The sequence below is a fragment of the Microcaecilia unicolor genome, chromosome 6, assembly GCF_901765095.1.
Source record: "Microcaecilia unicolor chromosome 6, aMicUni1.1, whole genome shotgun sequence".
NCBI lineage: Eukaryota > Metazoa > Chordata > Amphibia > Gymnophiona > Siphonopidae > Microcaecilia > Microcaecilia unicolor.
In genome coordinates, this window is record NC_044036.1 from 233,285,855 (window position 1) to 233,309,883 (window position 24,029).

The following is a 24,029-nucleotide window of genomic DNA, read 5'->3' on the forward strand; positions in this document are numbered from 1 at the left end:
GGAAACAGGTTGCATCAGAGGAAGCAGGGCTTGGCCTAGCAAAGGCCCTGAGGCTGCACTGCTGCTGCCACTTGCAGTGATCGAGGTGTGGACAGAGTGCAGGAAGGAGGATAACTGTTATCTTGGGTAAGAGTAGTGGGAATTGAGGCGGATGCTGGACAGACTTCTACGATCTGTGTCCCACAAATGGCAAAAGAATGAAAGAAAGTTAGACAAATCCAGCATGAGGGAACTGAGGTGGATGCCAGACAGACTTCTACAGTCTGTATCCAGCAAATGGCAAAAGACTGATGAAATTTCATCAACTCCATTGTTGTAGATCACTTTCATTCTTATTTTCGAAAAGTGATCGCTGGCGATCTTCCAACATAAATCGGGAGATGGCTGGTGATCTCGCAAAAGCAGCGAAATCGGTATAATCAAAAGCTGCTTTTTTGACACCATCGCCGCTTTCCCGTCGCCAAGCCGGCGAAAGTTCAAGGGGGCGTGTCGGCGGCGAAGCGAAGGCGGGGCATGGGCGTGGCTACCAGATGGCCGGCTTTTGCGGATAATGGAAAAAAAAAGCGGCGTTAATCAGTATTTCGCTACTTTTACTTGGTCCTTTTATTTTCACGACCAAGCCTCAAAAAGGTGCCTGAACTGACCAGATGACCACCGGAGGGAATGGGGGATGACCTCCCCGTACTCCCCCAGTGGTCACCAACCCCCTCCCACACTAAAACAATAAAACTAAAAACCTTTTTTGCCAGCCCGTATGCCAGCCTCAAATATCATACCTAGCTCCCTGACAGCAGTATGCAGGTCCCTGGAACAGTTTATGTTGGTTGCAGTGGACTTCAGGCAGGTGGACCCAGGCCCATCCCCCCCCTACCTGTTACATTTGTGGTGGTAAGTGTTGAGCCCTCCAAACCCCCCCAAAACCCACTGTACCCACATGTAGGTGCCCCCCTTCACCCATAAGGACTATGGTAGTGGTGTAGAGGTGTGGGGAGTGGGATTTGGGGGGGCTCAGCACCCAAGGTAAGGGAGCTATGCACCTGGGAGGTATTTGTATAATTTTTTTTTAATGTTTAGAAGTGCCCCCTAGGGTGCCCGGTTGGTGTCCTGGCATGTCAGGGGGACCAGTGCACTACAAATGCTGGCTCCTCCCATGACCAAATGCCTCGGATGTCGCCGGGTTGGAGATCGCCGGCAATTTTTTCCATTATCGCTGAAAAACAAAACCGTCCATCTCAAACCCGTCGAACTCTGGCATTTCGCCGGGCTAAACCGTATTATCGAAAAAAAGATGGCCGGCCATCTTTTTCGATAATACGGGTCCGGCCAGCTGTAGCGCCGGTGATCTATTTTGCCGGCGACGTTCGATTATGCCCCTCTTTGTCACATGCTGCGAGTGAGGATGCTGTGCAGCTTGTGGGGGGGGGGGGGGGGGGGGGACGACATCTTGACTGGTAAGTTGACTCCAAGTATTGCTGACAGTATTCTTGGTTATATCCACATATCATCCCCATCATGTTTGGCTGCCTATATGGTTGGCATAGTGGAGACTTGACAACCATTATTCAAGCATGGGTAACTGGGGCCTGCACAGAGTGGAGGGTGTGGCTCTGGCTACCTTGTTAGGCAGATTGGATGGACTGTGTGGGTGTTAATCTACCATCGTTTACTGTGTTACTGTGTATAGAAAGGGAAATGTGCTGGACCTTGAAGAGGGGGAGAGGTGCTGCTGGACCTTGAGGGGGGGGGGAAGAGGGAGAGATGCTGCTGGACACAGGAGGTGGGGAAGAGGGAAAGGGTCTGCTGGACCCGAGAGGGGAGGAGAGGGAAAGGTGCTGCTGGATTCAGTTTGGAGGAGGAAGGGAGAGGTTCTTCTGGAACAATGGGTGGAGAGAGAGAGTGACCAGACTGGGGAGGGGATAGAGAGAGACTAGACTGGGGGAGGAGAGGAGAGGGCCCAAATGCTGGATTGAAGAGAGACTGGAGCAGGGGGAGAGACACTGGATGAAGGTAGAGAGAGATGCCAGACTCCAGTGTGTGTGTGTGTGTGGGGGGGGGGGGGGGCTAAGGAAGAGAGAGTGAGAGATTATAGCCCCAGGGTAGGGGTATGGGTGAAAGGGAAGAGAGAGGGGAGATGTTGGGTATTAAGGGAGCATAGGGACAAGAGACACAGGGACAATGCTGGACAGAGAGAGATAGGAACACAGAGGAGCAATGCTGAAAAAGGGGTGGGATAGGGACACAGAGAGTGATGCTGATCATGGGAAGGATACGAACACTGAGGGCAGAGGCTGAATTTCGAAGGAGGACACAGGGTCAAGGACACGATAGGGAGATACTGGACAGGACAGATAGGGATGCAGAGGGAACATGTAAAGAGAAGAAATATAAAGTGAGCAGAATACCCTGTAAAGACAAGGAAAAAAACAGAGAAAAGCAGAAGAGAGACACTGGGACTAAAGCAAATAAAAAAAATAATAAAATGTTTTGTGGGCAGGAGACCCTGTAAAGACAGGAAAAAAACAGAGAAAAGCAAAAGAGAAACACAGGGACTAAAGCAAATAAAAAATAAAATAAAATGTGTAGACAACAAAAGGTAGGAAAATATTTAATTCTGAATTTATTAATTGGAATATCAGCTTTTGGAAGTGCACACCTCTGATACCTTATATTTCAGTTTTTATTTTTCTAGTATTGCTTTACATGCAGAGTCTGACTTCTTGAAGTTTCTAGTTCATTTTTTTGGCTTCATACCTGTATTACTGATCTGTGGTCCCCTGTTTCATATTTGTTGAGGGTCTTCTGTGCTTTGCATGTGTGACCGGGATGCAGTGTTCTGCCAGCATGTAGTTTTCTGTGCAGAAATCTTGTAGTAGTCCCATTTGTGGTGTTTAGCTGTTTTAGGGCCTGATGTAATATTTACAATGCTGCCTTTTCACGCATAAGGTTGTTGCTCTTTGAGTCTTAGGCGTTAGTGCTGTTATGGTATAGTATTTTGCAGTGCAGGGATTGTATGTTGGCCTTACTGAAGTCACAACAAAAAATGAGCGGAAGCTGTCCAGAAAGACCAGACTGGAGCCACAGATATTGGAACAAAAGTCATTTATTACGACCCTCTGGGTCGTAATAAATGACTTTTGTTCCAATATCTGTGGCTCCAGTCTGGTCTTTCTGGACAGCTTCCGCTCACTTTTTGTTGTGACTTTGTCTTTTTGCGGGAGATCTTGGACTCTCTTTGTTGTTGTTTTTAGGGCCTTACTGAAGTGACATATAAACTTTAATATAATTTTAGTATTTCTAAAACCCTGATAGTTTTGCTTTACCTGATACAGTGAAACCTCGGTTTTCGTCGATAATTCGTCCGAAAACTATCGACGAAAACCGAGGCAACAAGCAATTTTTCTTTTAAATGAATAAAAAACACTAATGTTTAGAATAAATGAACATTTAACATGGCATTTACCTTTCTGAAGACTCTTCTAGGTGTATGGAAGATGGAGAGAGAGGAGCAGAGATTATTGTTTGGAAGGGGGATCCCCCTCCATAAGGACACTATCTGGGGGGGTCACTTCCCTTCTTGTTCTTTTGGCACTAGGACCAGCTTCTGGGGGGGGGGGGGGTCACTTCTCTTCTTGTTCTTTTGGCACTAGGACCAGCTTCTGGGGGGGGGGGGGGGTCACTTCCCTTCTTGTTCTTTTGGCACTAGGACCAGCTTCAGAGTCTGTGGACCCATGCCGCACAAGAAACCTGTCCAAAGAAGTTTGTTTCTGTCGCCTCTTTAAGATTTGCCTAAAATGGGGCAAGACATTATCATTAAACAAGTTGCAGACACGGCTTGCAACAGCTTTGTCTGGGTGATTTTTCTCCACAAACACCTGTACTTTACTCACATGGAGAGGATGTCCTTAATCTCTGAAGAAGGCACATTCTCTACTGTTTCTTCCTCCTTATTTTTCAGCACCAGACCTGTCCGAACTCGCAGCTTCTCCGTGTTTAGTAACACTGTGTATGCCAGTGCGCCTCTTGAATTTTTCGAACCAGCCTCTGCTGGCCTTAAAATCACTTAGTGAAGTAGCACTCGTCCCAGGCATTTTCTTAATGAGATCAGCATACAGCAGTCTGGCCTTTTCACATATGATGGCCTCAGAAACAGAATCGCCATCTAACTGTTTTTGATTGATCTGAATTAATAATAACTGTTCCACATCTTCAGTTGTTTGTGATCTCTGTTTTGTTATCACATTCACACCTTTTGCTACTTTTGCCTCCTTTATTGCTTCATTTTTCGCCACAATTGAACTTATCGTGGATGGTGACTTCCGGTATATGCGGGCGATTTCAACAATCTTAATGCCACTCTCGTATTTTTCAATGATTTCCTTCTTCAACTCGAATCGTGTTCCTGTCCTTCTTCTTTGAAGGACTGCTGCCTATAGAAAGTTTTTTGGGTCCCATGATGAGAGCAGGGACTTTTATACAGGCACTCAACCAGCTGTAGTAGTAGTGTGGCAAAACGACGAAAATTTGGTCAAAAACCAGCAGGGACTTTTATACAGGCACTCAACCAGCAGCAGCAGTAGTGTGGCAAAACGACGAAAATTTGGTCAAAAACCAGCAGGGACTTTTATACAGGCACTCAACCAGCAGCAGCAGTAGTGTGGCAAAACGACGAAAATTTGGTCAAAAACCAGCAGGGGCTTTTATACAGGCACTCAACCAGCAGCAGCAGTAGTGTGGCAAAATGATGAAAATTTGGTCAAAACCCAGCAGGGACTTTTATACAGGCACTCAACCAGCAGCAGCAGTAGTGTGGCAAAATGACGAAAATTTGGTCAAAAACCAGCAGGGACTTTTATACAGGCACTCATCCAGCAGCTGCAGTAGGTAACGGAATTCAAAAATGCCTGCGATAAACATAAAGGAATCCTGTTCAGAAGGAATGGATCCTCAGAAGTTTAGTGGAGATTGGGTGGCAGCACCGGTGGTTGGGAGGTAGGCTAGTGGTTGGGAGGTGGGGCTAGTACTGGGCAGCCTTCTACGGTCTGTGCCCTGAAAATGGTAGATACAAATCAAGCTCAGGTATACATATAAAGTAATGCATATGAGTTTATCTTGTTGGGCAGACTGGATGGACCATACAGGTCTTTTTCTGCCATCACCTACTATGTGTGGCAAAACGACGAAAATTTGATCATAAAACAGCAGCAGTGTGATCCCACAACCAGAAACAATGCCCCAGAAGAACGACACGTGAGAACGCAAGATTAGCTGCGTGGGCATGCCGACGAAATCCGAGACGAAAATTTCGCAAAACAAATCGACGATAACCAAAACCGACGAAATCCGAAGTCAACGAAAACCGAGGTTTCACTGTATACGTTAAGATACAGGAAGAGCCTGTTAATCTTGCAATTCCCAATCACATGAGACAGCAAAATCAACAATTTTTCTCAGAGGGCACTGTAAAATAAAGGCCTGGGAAATATTACAGTATTTTAGCAGAGGCAGAAAAGGGAATACCAACAGCTAACAAAAATGGCTTTTACATAAGCTTTTTCCTTTTGCTTCAAGGTACTCATGCAAAGCCAGCTTCTGTCATCAAACAGTTCTCAGAACCAAAATGAGAAAGTGACCTGATGTGGGAATCAGTACACCTAAACCAAGATTCAGAATGCTTATTTCATCCAAAAAAGCCTAAATGTATCAAACTGTAAAAGCCTAAATGCATTCAAACTGTAAAAGCAAATGTGTGTGCCTGTATTTCACCACATTTTAAGACAGTCTGCACTGAGTTTAAGTGGCTTTGATTGCATTCCTTGTATGTTCTGAGGAGTGTCTATTTCTGTGCAGTGTTGCCAGGTGGAAAATTTTTTTCCCACCCAATCCAACGCAAAAACAGCCCAAAACCCGCCCAAACTCAAACCCCGCCCCTGACACCCCCACCCCCGCGTCATCACCCCTGCCCCCGCCGTCATCAACCCCGCCCCCGCCTTCCCCGTCATCGGCCCCGCCCAAAACGTCACTAACCCCGCCCAAAATGTCACTAACCCCGCCCCCCGCGGCCGAAAAAACCGCCCGAAAAACCGCGGAAAAGAAAAAAAAGAAGCCCAAAAAACCGCGACCCGCCGCGGGCAAAAATTTCCCGCGGCGGGTCGCGGAAAACCGCCCAATTGGGCGGTAAAACCGCCCACCTGGCAACCTTGTTTCTGTGTCATTACTGTGTGCTATTTATTTTAATTTTCATTTCGTATGTGCATAGAAGGTGCCTTGGTTTACAAAAATGAAGAACTTGCCCATAGTGACCAATCAGATTTCTTGTTTCATTTTCTTAGAGAAAAGATGACACTGGATTGGTCACTATGGGCAATTTTGTGGAGAGCTTTCTTCTCTCTAGTTTTTATAAATAGGCCCTGTCTAAGACTTATTGTTCATTTTAACTCAGTTTGTAAGAATAACACACCACCTGTCAATGGGCTAGGCAGTTTGTATGAGAGTGACATATAACAGTGACCTATATCTCTTTATGTATATTGCTAAGTTAACTGTTTAACAATAAAATGTCCATTTCAAAATCTCTGCTGGTCATTGCTCAGGGGTACTCAGTTGAAATTTGTTCGAATTAGGAGGTACTTGACTTGAGGAAGACTGCTCTATACTGCACTGTGGTGGATCAGTGAGATCCAGTAGAATTGACCTGACGACTGATACACAAGCTGGAGAGTTATGAGAGTGAGGTAGAAAGCTGTAAATTGGATGAGCAACTGGTTCAGTGGCAGGATGCAGAGAGTAAAGATTGGCAGTCAATATAATAAAAAAACAGCTATAGTAAAGAATATGCTTGGCTGCATATAGGTCACTAGGGAATGTCCACCTTGTTTATTATGTTCACAGTTGTCTGTGTCGAGTCATTTAATAAAGTGGTTCTTTAATTTATCTCCCATTCTCCTGGAGTCATTGGTCCATTTCCCACTCCTCTTTTGTGCACTTCTGAGAACAACAGTTACAGGTAGGCAACTGCTCTGTGTTTGATTACTAGAGTATTTTGGGTTTTGTTTCTGTTGTCCCTTAAGGAAAGTGAGAAAATATATAGAACAGTATGCCTACCTTTCAAAAAATGGTTTTGCAATATTGGAGAAGGGGATTTTTAGAATAAATATTACAATAAGTTCAGTTGCAGCTGAATGTGCTAATACATTCTTATAGTGCAAAAATATAATTGATGGTAAAGTATATTAATTTATTGACTGTATAAACTGGCATGCCTACTTAAAGATTAGGGGGCCAATATTCAAAGAGATTTAAGTGGGTAGGAGAGTCTCCTGCCCGCTTAAATTGCTTGTCACCACCTACCTCTTAGTGCTGCTGATAGGTACTGCTGCTGAATATTGCCTCTGACCGCTACAAAAAAAAGGGTCAGGTCAGGGGGGGCAGCATTAGGGAGGAGTTTAGAGTTATGCGGCTTCTGGTAATATTCAGTGCTGTCCTAATTTTGGCTAGCCTAGCTATGTGGGTCCTGGCACTGAATATTGGGCCAGGGTCCGCATAACTTTTGGGTTTTTTTGGGTTTTTTTTTTGTTAAAAACAAAAGCTCCTGAGTCCCTTCCCATCTCCCTCAACAATGGCCCTCTTTCCTTCCCCCCCAGCCCGCAGCAACAACCCCCCCCCCCCCAGAAGGACCTCACCCCCCCTCCAGATGACCAGGTAGGCCCTCCCCCCCGGGCCTACCTATAGCCCTGGTGGTCCGTGCTGGTTGCTGGGGGCAGAAACACAGGCCCCTCGCTCCTGCCTCTTGCAGCCATTGAAGGAAAATGGCTGCCGTGACCTCTCACCTGGATGGCTGGGGAGGTGGGGGGGTGTGAAGGTAGTGGATCTCATGTGTCACCTAGATAGGATTTTAGATAGTGCTGGGGAGGAGCTGGTTGTTTTGGTACATGTGAGTACCAATGACATAGGAAATTATGGGAGAGAGGTTCTGCAAGCCAAATTTAGGCTCTTAGGTAGAAAGCTCAAATCCAGAACCTCTAGAGTAGCATTTTCTAATGTGTTACCCATTCCACGCACAGGGCCTGAGAGACAGGTAGAGCTCGGAAGTCTCAATGCATAGATGAGGAGAGGGCTCATTCGAGATTGAAGGTCCTGGATGTCAAAAGAACTGACTTTGCCGAGATGGGGGAATTTCTCAAGGAACAATTAGTAGTATGGGAACAGCTGAAGGAAGTAGAACAGCAATGGACAAGACTGAATGGAGCTATATTAAAGGCAACTAACCTTCATGTTAGAAAATTACATAAAAGTAAGAGGAAAAGAAGGCCGCTCTGGTTCTCGAACATAGTAGCTCAAAGATAAGGGAAAGGAGGTTAGCCTTCACACGTTCTAAGATGACTCAGAAAGATGAAGATAAGTGAGAATATCTGGATAAGCAAAGAGAAGCTGGAAAAACAGTCAGGAAAGCGAAGAGGCAAATAGAAGAAAAGATAGCTAATACAGTAAAATTAGGGGATAAGACCTTTTTCAGATATGTAAGTGACAGGAGGAAGTTCCTTAATAGCATTGTGAGGCTCAAAGCTGAGGGACAGGAATATGTGGAAGATGATAAGGATAAAGCTGAACTGCTTAACAATTATTTCTGCTTTGTGTTCACAGATGAAAGGGCAGGGGTAGAACTGCAGAAAACAAATGCTAAAGGGGATGGATGTATGGTAGACGAAGACCCGTTCACGGAGGACTATGTTTGTGAGGAGCTAGCTAAACTAAATGTAAACAAAGTGATGGGGCCTGATGGGATACACCCGAGGGTGCTCAAGGAACTCAGAGAAGTTCTGGCACGCTGACTGACTTCTTCAATTCTTCCTTAGGGACTGGAGTGGTCCCTGAGGACTGGAGAAGGGCGAATGTGGTCCCTTTACACAAGAGTGGCAGTAAGGAGGAGGTTGGGAATTACAGACCTGTCAGTCTGATCTCGGTGGTGAGTAAACTAATGGAAACGCTACTAAACGGAGGATTGTGAGATTTCTCGAACTGAATGGAATGCAGGACCTGAGGTAGCATGGCTTCACTAGTGGCAGGTCGTGTCAGACGAATCTGACTTACTTCTTCGACTGGGTGACCAAACAGTTGGACATGGGAGGGGCGTTAGATGTGGTATACTTAGATTTCAGCGAAGCCTTTGACATGGTTCCACACAGGAGACTGATAAATAAATTGAGTGCCCTCGGTATGAGACCTAGAGTAACTGATTGGGTTAAAAATGGGTGAATGGAAGGAGACAGAGGGTACTGGTAAATAGAGCTTGCTCTGAAGAAAGGGATGTTAGTGGAGTACTGTAGGGATTGGTCCTTGTGCCGGCTCTTTTTAATTTCTTTGTGAGTGATACTGTGGAAGGGCTGTCTGGTAAGGTTTGTCTATTTGCGAATGATACCAAACTCTACAACAGGGTGGACACCCTGGAGGTTGTGAATGACATGAGGAAGGACTTAGCAAAGCTGGTGGAATGGACCGATATTTGGCAACTAAGATTTAATGCTAAAAAATGCAGGAATGCTAAAAAATGCAGGGTCATGCACTTGGGTCACAAGAATCCGAGAGAACTGTACAATATCGGGGATGAAGTGCTTCTGTGTACGAAGGAAGAGCGGGACTTGGGGGTGATTGTGTCTGATTACCTTAAAGCTTCCAAACAGGTAGAAAAAGCGATGGTCAAAGCCAGAAGGATGCTTGGGTGCATAAAGAGAGGGATGACCAGCAGGAAAAAGTTGGTGATAGTGCCCTTGTATAAGTCTCTGGTGAGGCCCCATTTAGAGTAACATATAGTAACATAGTAAATGACGACAGATAAAGACCAGAATGGTCCATCCAGTCTGCCCAACAAGACTGGATGGACCGTTCCGGTCTTTATCTGCCATCATTTACAGTGTTACTATATGTTACTCTAACTGGGGCCTCACCAGAGACTTATACACAGTTCTGGAGACTGCACCTACGGAAAGATATAAACAGGATGGAGTTGGTCCAGAGAGCAGCTACAAAATTAGTAAGCGGTCTTGAACACAAAAAATATAGGGACAGGCTTATGAACCTCAACATGTATACGCTGGAAGAGAGGAGGGAGAGAGGAGATATGATAAAGTTGTTTAAATATCTGAAGGGCATTAATTTACAGCAAGTGAGCCTTTTTCAACTGAAGGAAAACTCTAGAACGAGGGGGCATACATTGAAGTTAAGAGGGAATAGGCTTAGGAGTAATCTAAGAAAGTATTATTTCACAGAAGGGATGGTGGAAGCGTGGAATGGCCTCCCGATGGAGGTTGTGGAGTCGAGGACTGTGTCAGAATTTAAGAAGGCATGGGATAAACACATGGGATTGCTTAAGAATAGAAAGGGGTTACAGAGGATGGGCAGACTAGATGGGCCATTTGGCCTTTATTTGCCATCATGTTTCTATGTTTCTATGAGGCGATGGTGCAGGGAAGAGGGTTTTAGATTTGTAAGGAACTGAGCAACATTCTGGGGAAGGGGAAGCCTATTTCAGAATAATGGGCTCCACCTTAACCAGAGTGGAATCAGGCTGTTGGCATTGGCATTTAGAAAGAAGATATAGTGAAATTAGGAAAGGTACAGAGAAGAGGTACAAAAGTGATAAAGGGGATGGGATAACGTCCCTATTAGGAAAGGCTAAAGCTTCTAGGGCTCTTCATCTTGGAGAAAAGACGGCTGAGGGGAGATGTGATAGAGGTCTATAAAATAATAAGTGGAGTGGAACGAGTAGACGTGAATCGCCTGTTTACTCTTTCCAAACATACTAGGACTAGGGAAGATGTGGGGGGGTTAGTGACCACTGGGGGAGTCAGGGGAGGTCATCCCCGATTCCCTCCGGTGGTCATCTGGGCAGTTGGGGCACTTTTTGGGGACTTGTTCGTGAAAAAAAAGCGGCCCAAATTCTCGCTACTGCCACCCTTCTTTTTTCCATTATCGGCCGAGGGCGCCCAGCTCTCCTCAGCCGATAAATACGCCCCAGTCCCGCCTTCACCACGCCTCCGACACGCCCCTGTCAACTTTGTTCGTTCCCACGACAGACTGCAGTTGGAGGCGCCCAAAATCATCTTTCGATTATACCGATTTGGGCGCCCATGAGAGAAAGGCGCCCATCTCCCGATTTGGGTCGAAATATGGGCATCTTTCTCTTTTGAAAATAAGCTGGCCGGTGTATTTAAATAACATGCAGACAAAAGATTGCAAATTAACACTGTCAACTGCTGAGCAAGATGTAAATAGGAACAACAATCATATTTCAAACTATAGACATTTCAAAGTCTATATGCAAATACCAGAAGCCTAAGAAATAAGATGGGAGAGAGAGAATATATTGCACTAAATGAAAAAATAGATATAATAGGCATCTCTGAGACCTGGTGGAAGGAGGATAACCAGTGGGACACTGTCATACCATGGTACAAATTATATTGTAGTGGTAAGGTGGATCGAATTGGTGGAGGAGTAGCATTGTATGTTAAGGAGGGCCATGAATCAAATAGATTGAAAATTCTGCAGGACACAAAACACATCTTGGAATCCCTATGAATTGAAATTCCATGTGTAAAGGGGAAAAGGATAGTGATAGGAGTATACTACCGTCCATCTGGCCAGGATGAACAAACAGATATAGAAATGTTATCAGAAATTAGGGAGGCTAACAAACTGAGGAACACAATAACAATGGGTGATTTCAATTATCTCAGTATTGACTGGGTAGATATAACATCAGAGCAAAATTCTGTGACAAAATCAAGGACTGCCTTATGGAGCAGCTGGTACAGGGGCCAGCAAGAGGAGGGAATTTTCTAGACCTAGTCCTTAGTGGAGCGCATGATCTGGTGCGGGAGGTAATGGTGCCAGGGCCGCTTGATAACAGTGATCGTATTATGATCAGATTTGATATCTGCTTTGGAGTAAGTACACACAGGAAATCCAACACATTAGCATTTAACTTTCAAGAAGGAGACCATAATAAAATGAGAATGGAGTAAGTACACACAGGAAATCAAATATGTTAGCGTTTAACTTTAAAAAAGGAGACTATGATAAAATGAGAAGAACGGTGAAAAGAAAACTTAGAGGAGCGACTGGAAAGGTAAAAACATTTACATCAGGCGTGGATCTGTTCAAAAATACCATCCTGGAAGCTCAGGCCATATATATTCCATGTATTAAAAAAGAAGGGCGGAAGACCAAATGACAGCCGGCATGGTTAAAAGGTGAATTGAAGGAAGCTGTTAGAGCTAAAAGAAAATTCTTCAGAAAATGGAAGAAGAATCCAACTGAAAATAATAAGGAATGGCATAAGAAATGGCAAGTCAAATGCAAAGTGCTGATAAGGAAAGCAAAGGGGAACTTTGAAAAAGATTGCCTTGGAGGCAAAAACAATAGCAAACATTTTTTTAGGTATATTAAAATCAAGAAGCCGGCAAAAACTTTGTTGGACCACTAGATGACTGAGGGGTAAAAGGGGCACTCAGGGAAGACAAAGCCATAGCGGAGAGATTAAATGAATTCTTTGCGTTGGTCTTCACCAAGAAAGATTTGGGAAAGATACCTTTGGCAGAAATGGTATTCAAAGCTGACGAGTCAGAGAAACTGAATGAAATCTCTATAAACCTGGAGGATGTAATGGCGCAATTTGACAAACTGAAGAGTAGCAAATCACCTGGATGGTATTCAACCCAGAGTACTGATAGAATTGAAAAAATGAATTTGCAGAACTATTGTTAGTAATATGTAATTTATCTTTAAAATCAAGAATGGTACTGGAAGATTGGAAGATTGGAAGGTGGCCAATGTAACGCCGATGTTTAAAAAAGGTTCCAGAGGTGATCTGGGAAATTATAGACTGGTGAGCCTGACATTAGTGCTGGGCAAAATGGTGGAGACTATTATAAAAAACAAAATTACAGAGCCTATTCAAAAGCATGGATTAGTGAGACAAAGCCAACATTGATTTAGTCAAGGGAAATCTTGCCTCATCAATCTATTACATTTCTTTGAAGGGGTGAACAAACATGTGGATAAAGGTGAGCTGGTCGATATTGTGTATCTGGATTTTCAAAAGGCATTTGACAAAGTTCCACATGAAAGACTCCAGAGGAAATTTGAGAGTCACGTGATAGGAGGTAGTGTTCTATTGTGGATTAAAAACTGGTTAAAAGATAAAAAAACAGAGTGTAGGGTTAAACGGTCAGTATTCTCAGTGGAGAATTGACAAAGTGCCGCACGAAAGACTCCTGAAGAAATTGCAGAGTCATGGAATCGGAGGTAGGGTATTATTATGGATTAAGAACTGGTTGAAAGATAGGAAGCAGAGAGTAGGATTGCGTGGCCAGTATTCTCAGTGGAGGAGGGTAGTTAGTGGGGTCCCGCAGGGGTCTGTGCTGGGTCCGTTGCTTTTTAATGTATTTATAAATGACCTAGAGATGGGAATAACTAGTGAGGTAATTAAATTCGCCGATGACACAAAATTATTCAGGGTCGTCAAGTCGCAGGAGGAATGTGAACGATTACAGGAGGACCTTGCGAGACTGGGAGAATGGGCGTGCAAGTGGCAGATGAAGTTCAATGTTGACAAGTGCAAAGTGATGCATGTGGGTAAGAGGAACCCGAATTATAGCTACGTCTTGCAAGGTTCCGCGTTAGGAGTTACGGATCAAGAAAGGGATCTGGGTGTCGTCGTCGATGATACGCTGAAACCTTCTGCTCAGTGTGCTGCTGCGGCTAGGAAAGCGAATAGAATGTTGGGTGTTATTAGGAAGGGTATGGAGTCCAGGTGTGCGGATGTTATAATGCCGTTGTATCGCTCCATGGTGCGACCGCACCTGGAGTATTGTGTTCAGTACTGGTCTCCGTATCTCAAAAAAGATATAGTAGAATTGGAAAAGGTACAGCGAAGGGCGACGAAAATGATAGTGGGGATGGGACGACTTTCCTACGAAGAGAGGCTGAGAAGGCTAGGGCTTTTCAGCTTGGAGAAGAGACGGCTGAGGGGAGATATGATAGAAGTGTATAAAATAATGAGTGGAATGGATCGGGTGGATGTGAAGCGACTGTTCACGCTATCCAAAAATACTAGGACTAGAGGGCATGAGTTGAAGCTACAGTGTGGTAAATTTAAAACGAATCGGAGAAAATTTTTCTTCACCCAACGTGTAATTAGACTCTGGAATTCGTTGCCGGAGAACGTGGTACGGGCGGTTAGCTTGACGGAGTTTAAAAAGGGGTTAGATAGATTCCTAAAGGACAAGTCCATAGACCGCTATTAAATGGACTTGGAAAAATTCCGCATTTTTAGGTATAACTTGTCTGGAATGTTTTTACGTTTGGGGAGCGTGCCAGGTGCCCTTGACCTGGATTGGCCACTGTCGGTGACAGGATGCTGGGCTAGATGGACCTTTGGTCTTTCCCAGTATGGCACTACTTATGTACTTATGTACTTATGTAGATAGTGGGGTTCCCCAGGTGTCTGTACCAGGACCGCTGCTTTTTAACACATTTATAAAAATGATCTAGAGATGGGAGTAACTAAATTAAATTTGCTGATGACACAAAGTTGTTAAATTGCAAGATTGTGAAAAATTACAAGAGGACCTTACAAGACTGGGAGTCTGGGCATCCAAATGGCAGATGATGTTTAATATGAGCAAGTGCAAAGTGATGCATGTGGGAAAGAGGAAACCCAAATTATAGCTACGTGATGCAAGGTTCCACATTAGGAGTCACCGACCAGAAAGGGATCTAGGCATCATCGTTGATGATACGTTGAAACCCTCTGCTCAGTGTGTGGCGGTGGCTAAGAAGGCAAATAGAATGTTAGACATTATTAGGAAAGAAATGGAAAACAAAAATAATGAATTTATAGTGCCTTGGTATCGCTCCATGGTGCAACCGCGCCTCGAATATTGTGTGCAATTCTGGTCACCGCTTCTCAAAAAAGATATAGTGAAATTAGGAAAGGTACAGAGAAGAGGTACAAAAGTGATAAAGGGGATGGGATAACGTCCCTATTAGGAAAGGCTAAAGCTTCTAGGGCTCTTCTTCTTGGAGAAAAGACGGCTGAGGGGAGATGTGATAGAGGTCTATAAAATAATAAGTGGAGTGGAACGAGTAGACGTGAATCGCCTGTTTACTCTTTCCAAACATACTAGGACTAGGGAACATGCAATGAAGCTACAAAGTAGTAAATTTAAAACTAATCTGAGAAATATTTCTTCACTCAACATGTAATTAAACTCTGAAATTCGTTGGCAGAGAATATAGTAATAGTTATCTTAGCAGGGTTTAAAAAAGGATAGCTTCCTAAAAGAAAAGTCCACAAGCCATTATTAAACTGGACTTGGGGAAAATCCACTGCTTATTTGTAGGATAAGCAGCATAAAATTTGTTGTACTGTTTTGGGATCTTGCCAGGTACTTGTAACATGGATAGGCCACTGTTGGAAACAGGATGCTGGTTTTGATTGACCTTCAGTCTGTCCCAGTATGGCAATACTTAAGTTCTTATGTTCTTGCCATGGGCTGGAGGGAAGGGGGAAGGAAAGGAGTCTACTGTCGGGGGGCTGCTCCAGCTGAATATCGACCAGGCCCACATAAATTCCGGCAGCCTTCCTGCTCCAAATTATCCCCCGATATCCAGTGCTGGTGCCTGAACATGGCCCCGGCTGAATATCAGGGGGTATTAGATTGTAAGCTCTTTGAGCAGGGACTGTCTTTCTTCTATGTTTGTGCAGCGCTGCCTACGCCTTGTAGCGCTATAGAAATGCTAAATAGTAGTAGTAGTAGCCTTGAGATGCCAAAGAGCAAGCTAATGACTCTGTGGCTGCCTTTAATTTCTACAGTTCATCCTGATTCTTGTGATTATTTGCTAAATCACTCAGGGGCAGATGCAAAAAGTCCTGCAGTAGAGCCAGCTCAGTGCACGGCTCTACTGCAAAACTGTCACTCCAAAAATACTACCATATGCTATAAGCAATGAGCATGCAGATTACTGCTGCATTAAAATTGCAGCAGTAATCTACAGCTCATTGCAAAATGTCACCCTTCCTGCCAGTGCCTGGGTAGTGATTGGCTCAGGCACTGACAAGGAGTGACTTTTTTTTTTTAAGTTGTCTGTGATCTGCATTGGCCCCTGATCTCCCTGCCCTCCCACTTGACTCGACCTCACCCCAGTCCCTCATGCCTCCTCTCCACCCAATGCTATATAAAAGTTCCTGATGTCTAGTGGTGTCTAATTCCCTTATATGGCAGACTGGCCCTGCAATTTTGGAGATGATGGCCCAGAGGCATTAACAAGTGGGCATTGCTCCTGCCTTATATAAGGTAGGGGACTGGGGGGATGGGGTCAGGGATCCCCACTACACACCCAGAACTACTTTTTTTATTCAGGACAGGAGGGGAGGGAGGAGGACCACTATAGACAACAGATCAGTGTCGGTCACATTGAGGTGTGGAGGGCCATTAGACGTCAGGAGAATTCTTTTTTAAATATCAGGGGGAGGGCTAGAAGGTTCTGGTCCTGGTGGGAGGGTGCCAAAAGTACATTATTTATTTTAAATTTTGGTGGTGCAAAGAAGAGAAAGATGGGGCTGATGCTGACCATGGGGACTCTACGCCACCTCAGACCTAGCTGTAGGTTTCTGTGGTTAAGCCCTCGAGGTAAACATCAGTGCATAACCCTGCATTGCTGTGGGGTAGCTAATAGGCTCCTCATCATTCATTTTAATATGCTGTGCACTGATATCTACTTTAGGAGTAAACCTCAGTGCAAAAAAATCATGCAGTGGCCATTAACAAGCGGTGTAGTTCATGGTAGCTTTCTGCATCAGCCCCTCAGTATTAGTACTTAAGATATAACATTAAGATAATTTGTCTTCTCTTTGCTTTCTTTTCCAGTTGTTTACTTGCCCCAATGCCTCCTTTACTGATCTTGCTGAAATTATTTCTAGAATTGAGCTGACAAAAGTGGCTGTGGTGGATGGTGAGTTAAGCCTTTGCTCCAGTAAGAGTTGGGGGGATATTCATCATAGATGTTTCCATTTTAGTTCAATATGGAGTTAGCATGTAGTAGTTCTTAGGATAATTTTACAAAGCAAAGTCAGGACTTGGACGAGGGAAATGGCACATCTTAGAGTTATTAGATTAGATTTATGATTTATAATCCACCCTTAAGCAGAGCAGAGAACAAGCAAAACATATACAATCATAAATACAAACAACACCAACATTGAAAAACAGTCTTCACAAAAAAACTAAAACTGCAGGTACATTTAAAAAAGAAAAAAGTGGCTGTCAGTTCAGTCCAGACCAGACAATCCATATGCCGGACAGAAACGCTTAAAAGCTGTCAGGTTTCTCTCGCGCCGAATCTCCAATGACAATGTGTTCCACTCCAGAGGGCCTACGACAATAAAAATACTATTTCTCGTGCTTTTGAGAGGAAAAACATTAAAGTCCAGAACCACTAGGCTGCAAGTAGTTGCAGAGCGCAGTGTGAGAGATGGAACATATAACTGCAGTCCAGAACTCAAATACAAAAAAGAGTCCTGGTACAAACACATATGAACAAGAAACAATAATTTATATTTAATGCGATAGGCTACAGGTAGCCAACACAATGGAATCAAATAAAGGATAACGTTCATTCTCCAAGGACAAGCAGGCTGCTTGTTCTCACAACCAGTGGCGTAGCCAGACAGCCAATTTTGGGTGGGCCTGAGCACAAAGTGGGTGGGCACAAATTTTTCTCTCTTCCCCAGCACTTCCCAATTCAAAATATAAATACTTTAGCAGATGAGGATCCCCAATCTCTGTCAGCTGAAGGCCTCCAGTAAAGATGGCCAGAACTCCTCTCCACCAAGCCCAGTAGGCAACAGCAACTCCTTGAGCCACTGATGCCAGCACCCCATACAATCTTAGTTGTCAGTGGCTCCAGGATGCTGCTTCCATCTGCCAAGCTCAGTAGAAGGCATCTCTGGCCAGCTTCAGAAGAGACCCCAGCTAGTAGGGCTTGGAAATCCCCACTAGCTACAGCAAGGGTCAGGGCTGCCGTTAGCCATGCTGGTGACCAGGGCAGAAAATAAAGCCCCTCCCCCAATTCCCTCTCCTCTCCAATCTCCTCATCTGCAGTTAAAGTCACACTGACAGACCCTCACAAATTAGAAATAAAAATATATAGACAAAATTGAACTGGGAACCTCAGCATGTACTGCAACACTGGAGAAAAAAAAAACCCAAAACAAAAGCGCATTTCCTTTTCTACTTAACACAATAAAAGACATCCGCTATGCACATTTCCCAAAGTTAACATATTCCATTTAAAATATTCAAAGTAAAATGATTTTCCTACTTTATTGTCTGGACATTTTATTTTTCCATCATGTTGGTTCCAATTTCTGTCTGTATTCTGCTAATTCTTCAAGCGGATGTCCATTTGTCATTTTTCTCCTGTCGTTTCATTTCCTCACTACACCTACCTCTGAAATTTTGATCCTTCCATTTTAGCTCTTTCCTTCCTTTTTTTCTTTTCTGCCTCTGTACACTCAAATTTCATCCGCTTCCTAAATCTTTTCCTTCTTTTTACTTTTCAGATATCTATCACATTTCCATCTCCTTTCACCCCTTTGCTCTCCCATTCCCCATTTCTCTCCTTCTCAGCCTTCCATTCCCTTCTATCTTCGATCTATGCGCCATTACCATATTTCTACCCCCTGTGATCACTAATCTCTCCAGTCCCTGGGCCTCTCCCCCATGCTTTCCACCATTCCCAGTGTCTCCCATGACAAAGCCATGGGACCGGACGGGATCCACCCCAGGATATTGAGGGAGCTCAGAGAGGTTTTGGCGGGTCCTCTTCAAGATTTGTTGAATATATCCTTGCAGACGGGAAAGGTTCCAAGGGATTGGAGAACGGCGGAAGTGGTCCCTCTTCACAAAAGTGGTGATAGGGAAGAAGCTGGAAACTACAGGCCGGTAAGCCTCACTTCGGTTATTGGAAAAGTAATGGAAGCGATGCTGAAGGAAAGGATAGTGAATTTTCTGGAAGCCAATAAGTTGCAAGATCCGAGACAACATGGTTTTACCAAAGGGAAATCGTGCCAAACGAATCTCATTGAGTTCTTTGATTGGGTGACAGGAGAATTGAATCAGGGACGAGCTATGGACGTAATCTACTTAGATTTCAGCAAAGCTTTTGACACGGTTCCCCACAGGAGGCTCTTAAATAAACTGGAGGGGCTGAAGATAGAACCTGAAGTGGTGAACTGGATTAGGAACTGGTTGACGGACAGACGCCAGAGGGTGGTGGTGAATGGAATTCGCTCGGAAGAAGGAAAGGTGAGTAGTGGAGTGCCTCAGGGATCGGTGCTGGGGCCGATTCTGTTCAATATATTTGTGAGTGACATTGCCGAAGGGTTAGAAGTTAAAGTTTGCCTATTTGCGGATGATACTAAGATCTGTAACAGAGTGGACACCATGGAGGGAGTGGAAAACATGAAAAAGGATCTGAGGAAGCTAGAAGAATGGTCTAAGGTTTGGCAATTAAAATTCAATAACTAATTAACTATAGGGATTTTTGACACAACCAGAGTCAGTATCAATTTATAATTACTATAGACTCCAGAACATATGAAAATTATTTCACTTTTATTAACAATAAATATCAATCATCAATACAAACATACATACACTATAATATCTCCCTCAAACATTCACACGCTTTTGCCATCCATCCATATACTTTATACCCAAAGTGTACAAATTACAAATTACCTCCCACGAGGATAATACAGCTGGTCATAAATCAATACAGTATACATGTACCAATCCAAGATTGGTTACCCAATAGATTCATCATGAATACTGATACAATATATCTTTGAAAAACCTATATATAGTCTGTATTCATTGTTCTTAACGTAGCTGAAACAGTTTTGTAAATGTACACCGTATACATGAGTTGTGGAACTGTTCCTCCAACACAAATGTTGTTTCCTGTGGAGGACTAGTGTCACTAAGGACGTCCAAAACCCACAACTTGAGGAGGCTGGGAACGTGTATCCAAGTAAGAAAACATCACATTGCCGGTTCCCCTGCTGATCGGCATTTCGTCTCCTTCTTCAGGAGGAACCACAGCTGTAACAACATTGATAAACATCACCTTCTACTTATTCTTAGCTATTTAAATCTAATCAATCTCATACAAAATTATTAAATGTTTTATATTTTAAATAACACTTACTGATAATACTATGTTAGGCTGCACACCGAGTGGTAATCTGCCAGACTTCCGCCTTGAAATCGCACCACCGGAAACTGTTGGACGACTTCCGCTATTGGCATATGATTTAAATACCCTGGATCTCATTAGCGAAACTTGTTTCACACCCACTCGACTTCCAAATTAAGGCCGTGCGGTGTTACTGTTCCCCATGTGTAAATATATCGCTGCTCCAATAATAATAAACGAGCACTAATATCTCCACTTCTATTAGTGGGTACAATCTGAAATAATACTGCACATTGGAGCTGTTCAATAGTGTGATTATGTCGCTGCCAGTGAATCACCAGCGGGTTCTCCTTTTTGCCTAACCTTAAATTACTGACATGTTCTGCCAGTCGATTCTTCAATTGTCTCTTTGTATGACCTATATAGTATAGTGCACACGGGCACCAGATACAATATACTACACATTCACTAATGCAAGTAGTATTTTGTCTCAAAAAAAACTTTTTATTACTATGCGGAATGTCAATCACGCTGGTATCCACCGAATAGCGACAATACACACATCTACCACAAGGGGAATGTCGACCTATGTTATTTAGACGTTTAGAGCGTTTAAGCAACTCACCTATATTAGCCTGACGTGCATACGCCACTTTAGGGCTTTCCTTGAACTCTGGATGAACAGACAGAACATGCCAGTACCTATGGATGATTGAAGAGATGCCCACTGCTCTATGTGAAAACGGAATGACACATGCCATAATATTGCTAGAAGAGGCCTGGCCTGTTTGAAACAACCAGGGACGATGGGCGTATAATGCTCTTTTATACGCTTTCCGTATAACCTGCTTCGGATATCCGCGTTCTATAAATCTATCGCTCATTTCCTGTGCTTGAACTTTGAATTCGAAAACTGAAGAACATAAACGACGCAACCTCAGGAATTGGCCCACCGGAACACCCCTCCTCAGAGCCTTATGATGAAAGCTCTGATAATGAAGGAGGGTGTTCCTGTCGGTCGGTTTGCGGTAAATGGTGGTAACAAATCTCCCCTCTAGTGTTCTAATGATCTTAATATCCAAAAAATCTAACTCATGGGTGTCTATTCTAGAGGTAAATTTAATGTTTACATCAACACCATTAAGGCTTTCAATAAAGGCATTAAGAGCACTAAGAGGACCACGCCAAAACAAAATGACATCGTCAATGTACCTTTTCCACATTACCACGTGGCGGTACCAACTAGAAGTGTATACAAAAGTGTTTTCATATTGAGTCATGTATAAACAGGCCAGGGAAGGCGCGACTGTAGCTCCCATCGCAACTCCCTGAGTCTGTACATAAAACTGATCATCAAATTGAAAATAATTGTGACCAATTACCAAAGTTAGTAAAGTTTTTAACACCTCTATTTTAGACAAAGGTAATTGCAAATCAGTTAAATGATTAAAATTCAATGCCAAGAAATGCAAAGTGATGCACTTAGGGAATAGAAATCCACGGGAGACGTATGTGTTAGGCGGGGAGAGTCTGATAGGTACGGGCGGAGAGAGGGATCTTGGGGTGATAGTATCTGAGGATTTGAAGGCGACGAAACAGTGTGAGAAGGCGGTGGCCGTAGCTAGAAGGTTGTTAGGCTGTATAGAGAGAGGTGTGACCAGCAGAAGAAAGGGGGTGTTGATGCCCCTGTATAAGTCGCTGGTGAGGCCCCACCTGGAGTATTGTGTTCAGTTTTGGAGGCCGTATCTTGTTAAGGATGTAAAAAGAATTGAGGCGGTGCAAAGAAAAGCTACGAGAATGGTATGGGATTTGCGTTACAAGACGTATGAGGAGAGACTTGCTGAACTAAACATGTATACTCTGGAGGAAAGGAGAAACAGGGGTGATATGATACAGACGTTCAAATATTTGAAGGGTATTAATCCGCAAACGAACCTTTTCCGGAGATGGGAAGGTGGTAGAACGAGAGGACATGAAATGAGATTGAAGGGGGGCAGACTCAAGAAAAATGTCAGGAAGTATTTTTTCACGGAGAGAGTAGTGGATGCTTGGAATGCCCTCCCGCGGGTGGTGGTGGAAATGAAAACGGTAACGGAATTCAAACATGCGTGGGATAAGCATAAAGGAATCCTATGCCGAAGGAATGGATCCTCAGGAGCTTAGTCAAGATCGGGAGGCGGGGCTGGTGGTTGGGAGGCGGGGATTGTGCTGCACAGACTTGTACGGTCTGTGCCAGAGCCGGTGGTTGGGAGGCAGGGCTGGTAGTTGGGAGGTGAGGATAGTGCTGGGCAGACTTATACGGTCTGTGCCAGAGCCGGTGGTTGGGAGGAGGGGCAGGTGGTTGGGAGGCGGGGATAGTGCTGGGCAGACTTATACGGTCTGTGCCCTGAAGAGCACAGGTACAAATCAAAGTAGGGTATACACAAAAAGCAGCAAATATGAGTTATCTTGTTGGGCAGACTGGATGGACCGTGTAGGTCTTTTTCTGCCGTCATCTACTATGTTACATGTTACTCCCTCCCTCCACCCTTCCAGCCCAGCATCTGTTCCCTCTTTCTACCCTCCTCACTCTCGTAGCCTGATATTTCCCTATCCCTTTTACCTCCCACCACCAGCATCTTCCTGTCCCATCTCTCTCCCCTCCCCCATTGTCCAGCATTTTTCCCTTTCTCTTCCCTACCATCCATTGTCTATCTTCTCTCCCTGGATCCCTTCCCTCTTTCTACCCTCCCTCGCTCATGCATCTCTCCTTTCCTCTCCTCTTCTCCACCTTCATGTCCAACTTTTCTCCCTCTCCCTGCCTTGAGCTCCTGGTTTGACATCTCTCTCTGCCCCCCCCCCCCCCTCCACCACCATCATCAACTCTCCATCCTTCCTTTCCCTCACTGCCATGCTCAACATTTCCCCTCTCACCTCTCCCTTCCACTTCCGTGTCCAAAATGCTTTTTTCTCTCATGCCCTTTCTCTCCCTCTACCCATCCCACCCATATCCAACAATTCTCCCTCTCTTTCCCCTTGCAGCATCTCTCCGTCCCTCCCCAGCTCTACCCTATCTCACTCCCTCATCCCAACAGTGCTCCTGTCTCTCCCCGACCCCCCACCCACACACCACCACCACACACACACGTTTTTCCCTCCCTTTCCCCAGCGACAGTCTGGCACCTGGCTGCAGGCCTTCTTTCCCCTCCCCTTCGGGCAGCGCTGCAGTCTATCGCTACAGCTGAGCAAAGCTGCACCGCGGGTCCGTCTCCGTCCTGCCGCTACTTCTGCCCTCCGGCTCCATTGTGATCTTTGTTTGCTCGCTTCTGCTGCCAGACAGTGCTTATCTGCAGCGGTTCCGGATCCGCGCGCTCCCAGGCCTGTCTGTATGCTGCCTGCAACTGCTTCCATCGCTACTCTTCTGAAGAGGCGGGGCCCAGCGCAGAGGAACGGAAGCAGTCGCAGGCAGCATACAGATAGGCCTGGGAGCGCACAGATCCAGAACCGCTGCAGATAAGCTGCAGAAGAGCAAACAAAGGTCACGGAGCCAGAGGGCAGAAGTAGCGGCAGGACGGAGACGAACCCGGTGCGGTGCAGCTTTGTTCAGCTGTAGCAATAGACTGCGGCGCTGCCCGAAGGGGAGGGAGGGAGGGGAAAGAAGCCCTGCGTGCCGGCGGGGGATCAATTCTTTTGTCGTCTCTATGCATCGTCGCTGGGTGGGCCTGAGCCCAAAGTGGGTGGGCCCAGGCCCACCCGGGCCCACCCATGGCTATGCCCCTGCTCACGACTGG

General features: G+C 44.8%; 1 protein-coding gene across 1 annotated transcript in view; it reads left to right on the top strand.

Moving 5' to 3' along the window:
- Positions 1–24,029, top strand: part of PNPLA7 (patatin like phospholipase domain containing 7) — a 2,530,065-nt gene that overhangs the window by 2,464,803 nt on the left and 41,233 nt on the right. Inside the window, exon 35 of the mRNA XM_030206608.1 lies at positions 16,929–17,013. Coding sequence (XP_030062468.1) covers positions 16,929–17,013 — 85 coding nt within the window. The remainder of the gene's footprint in view (positions 1–16,928; positions 17,014–24,029) is intronic.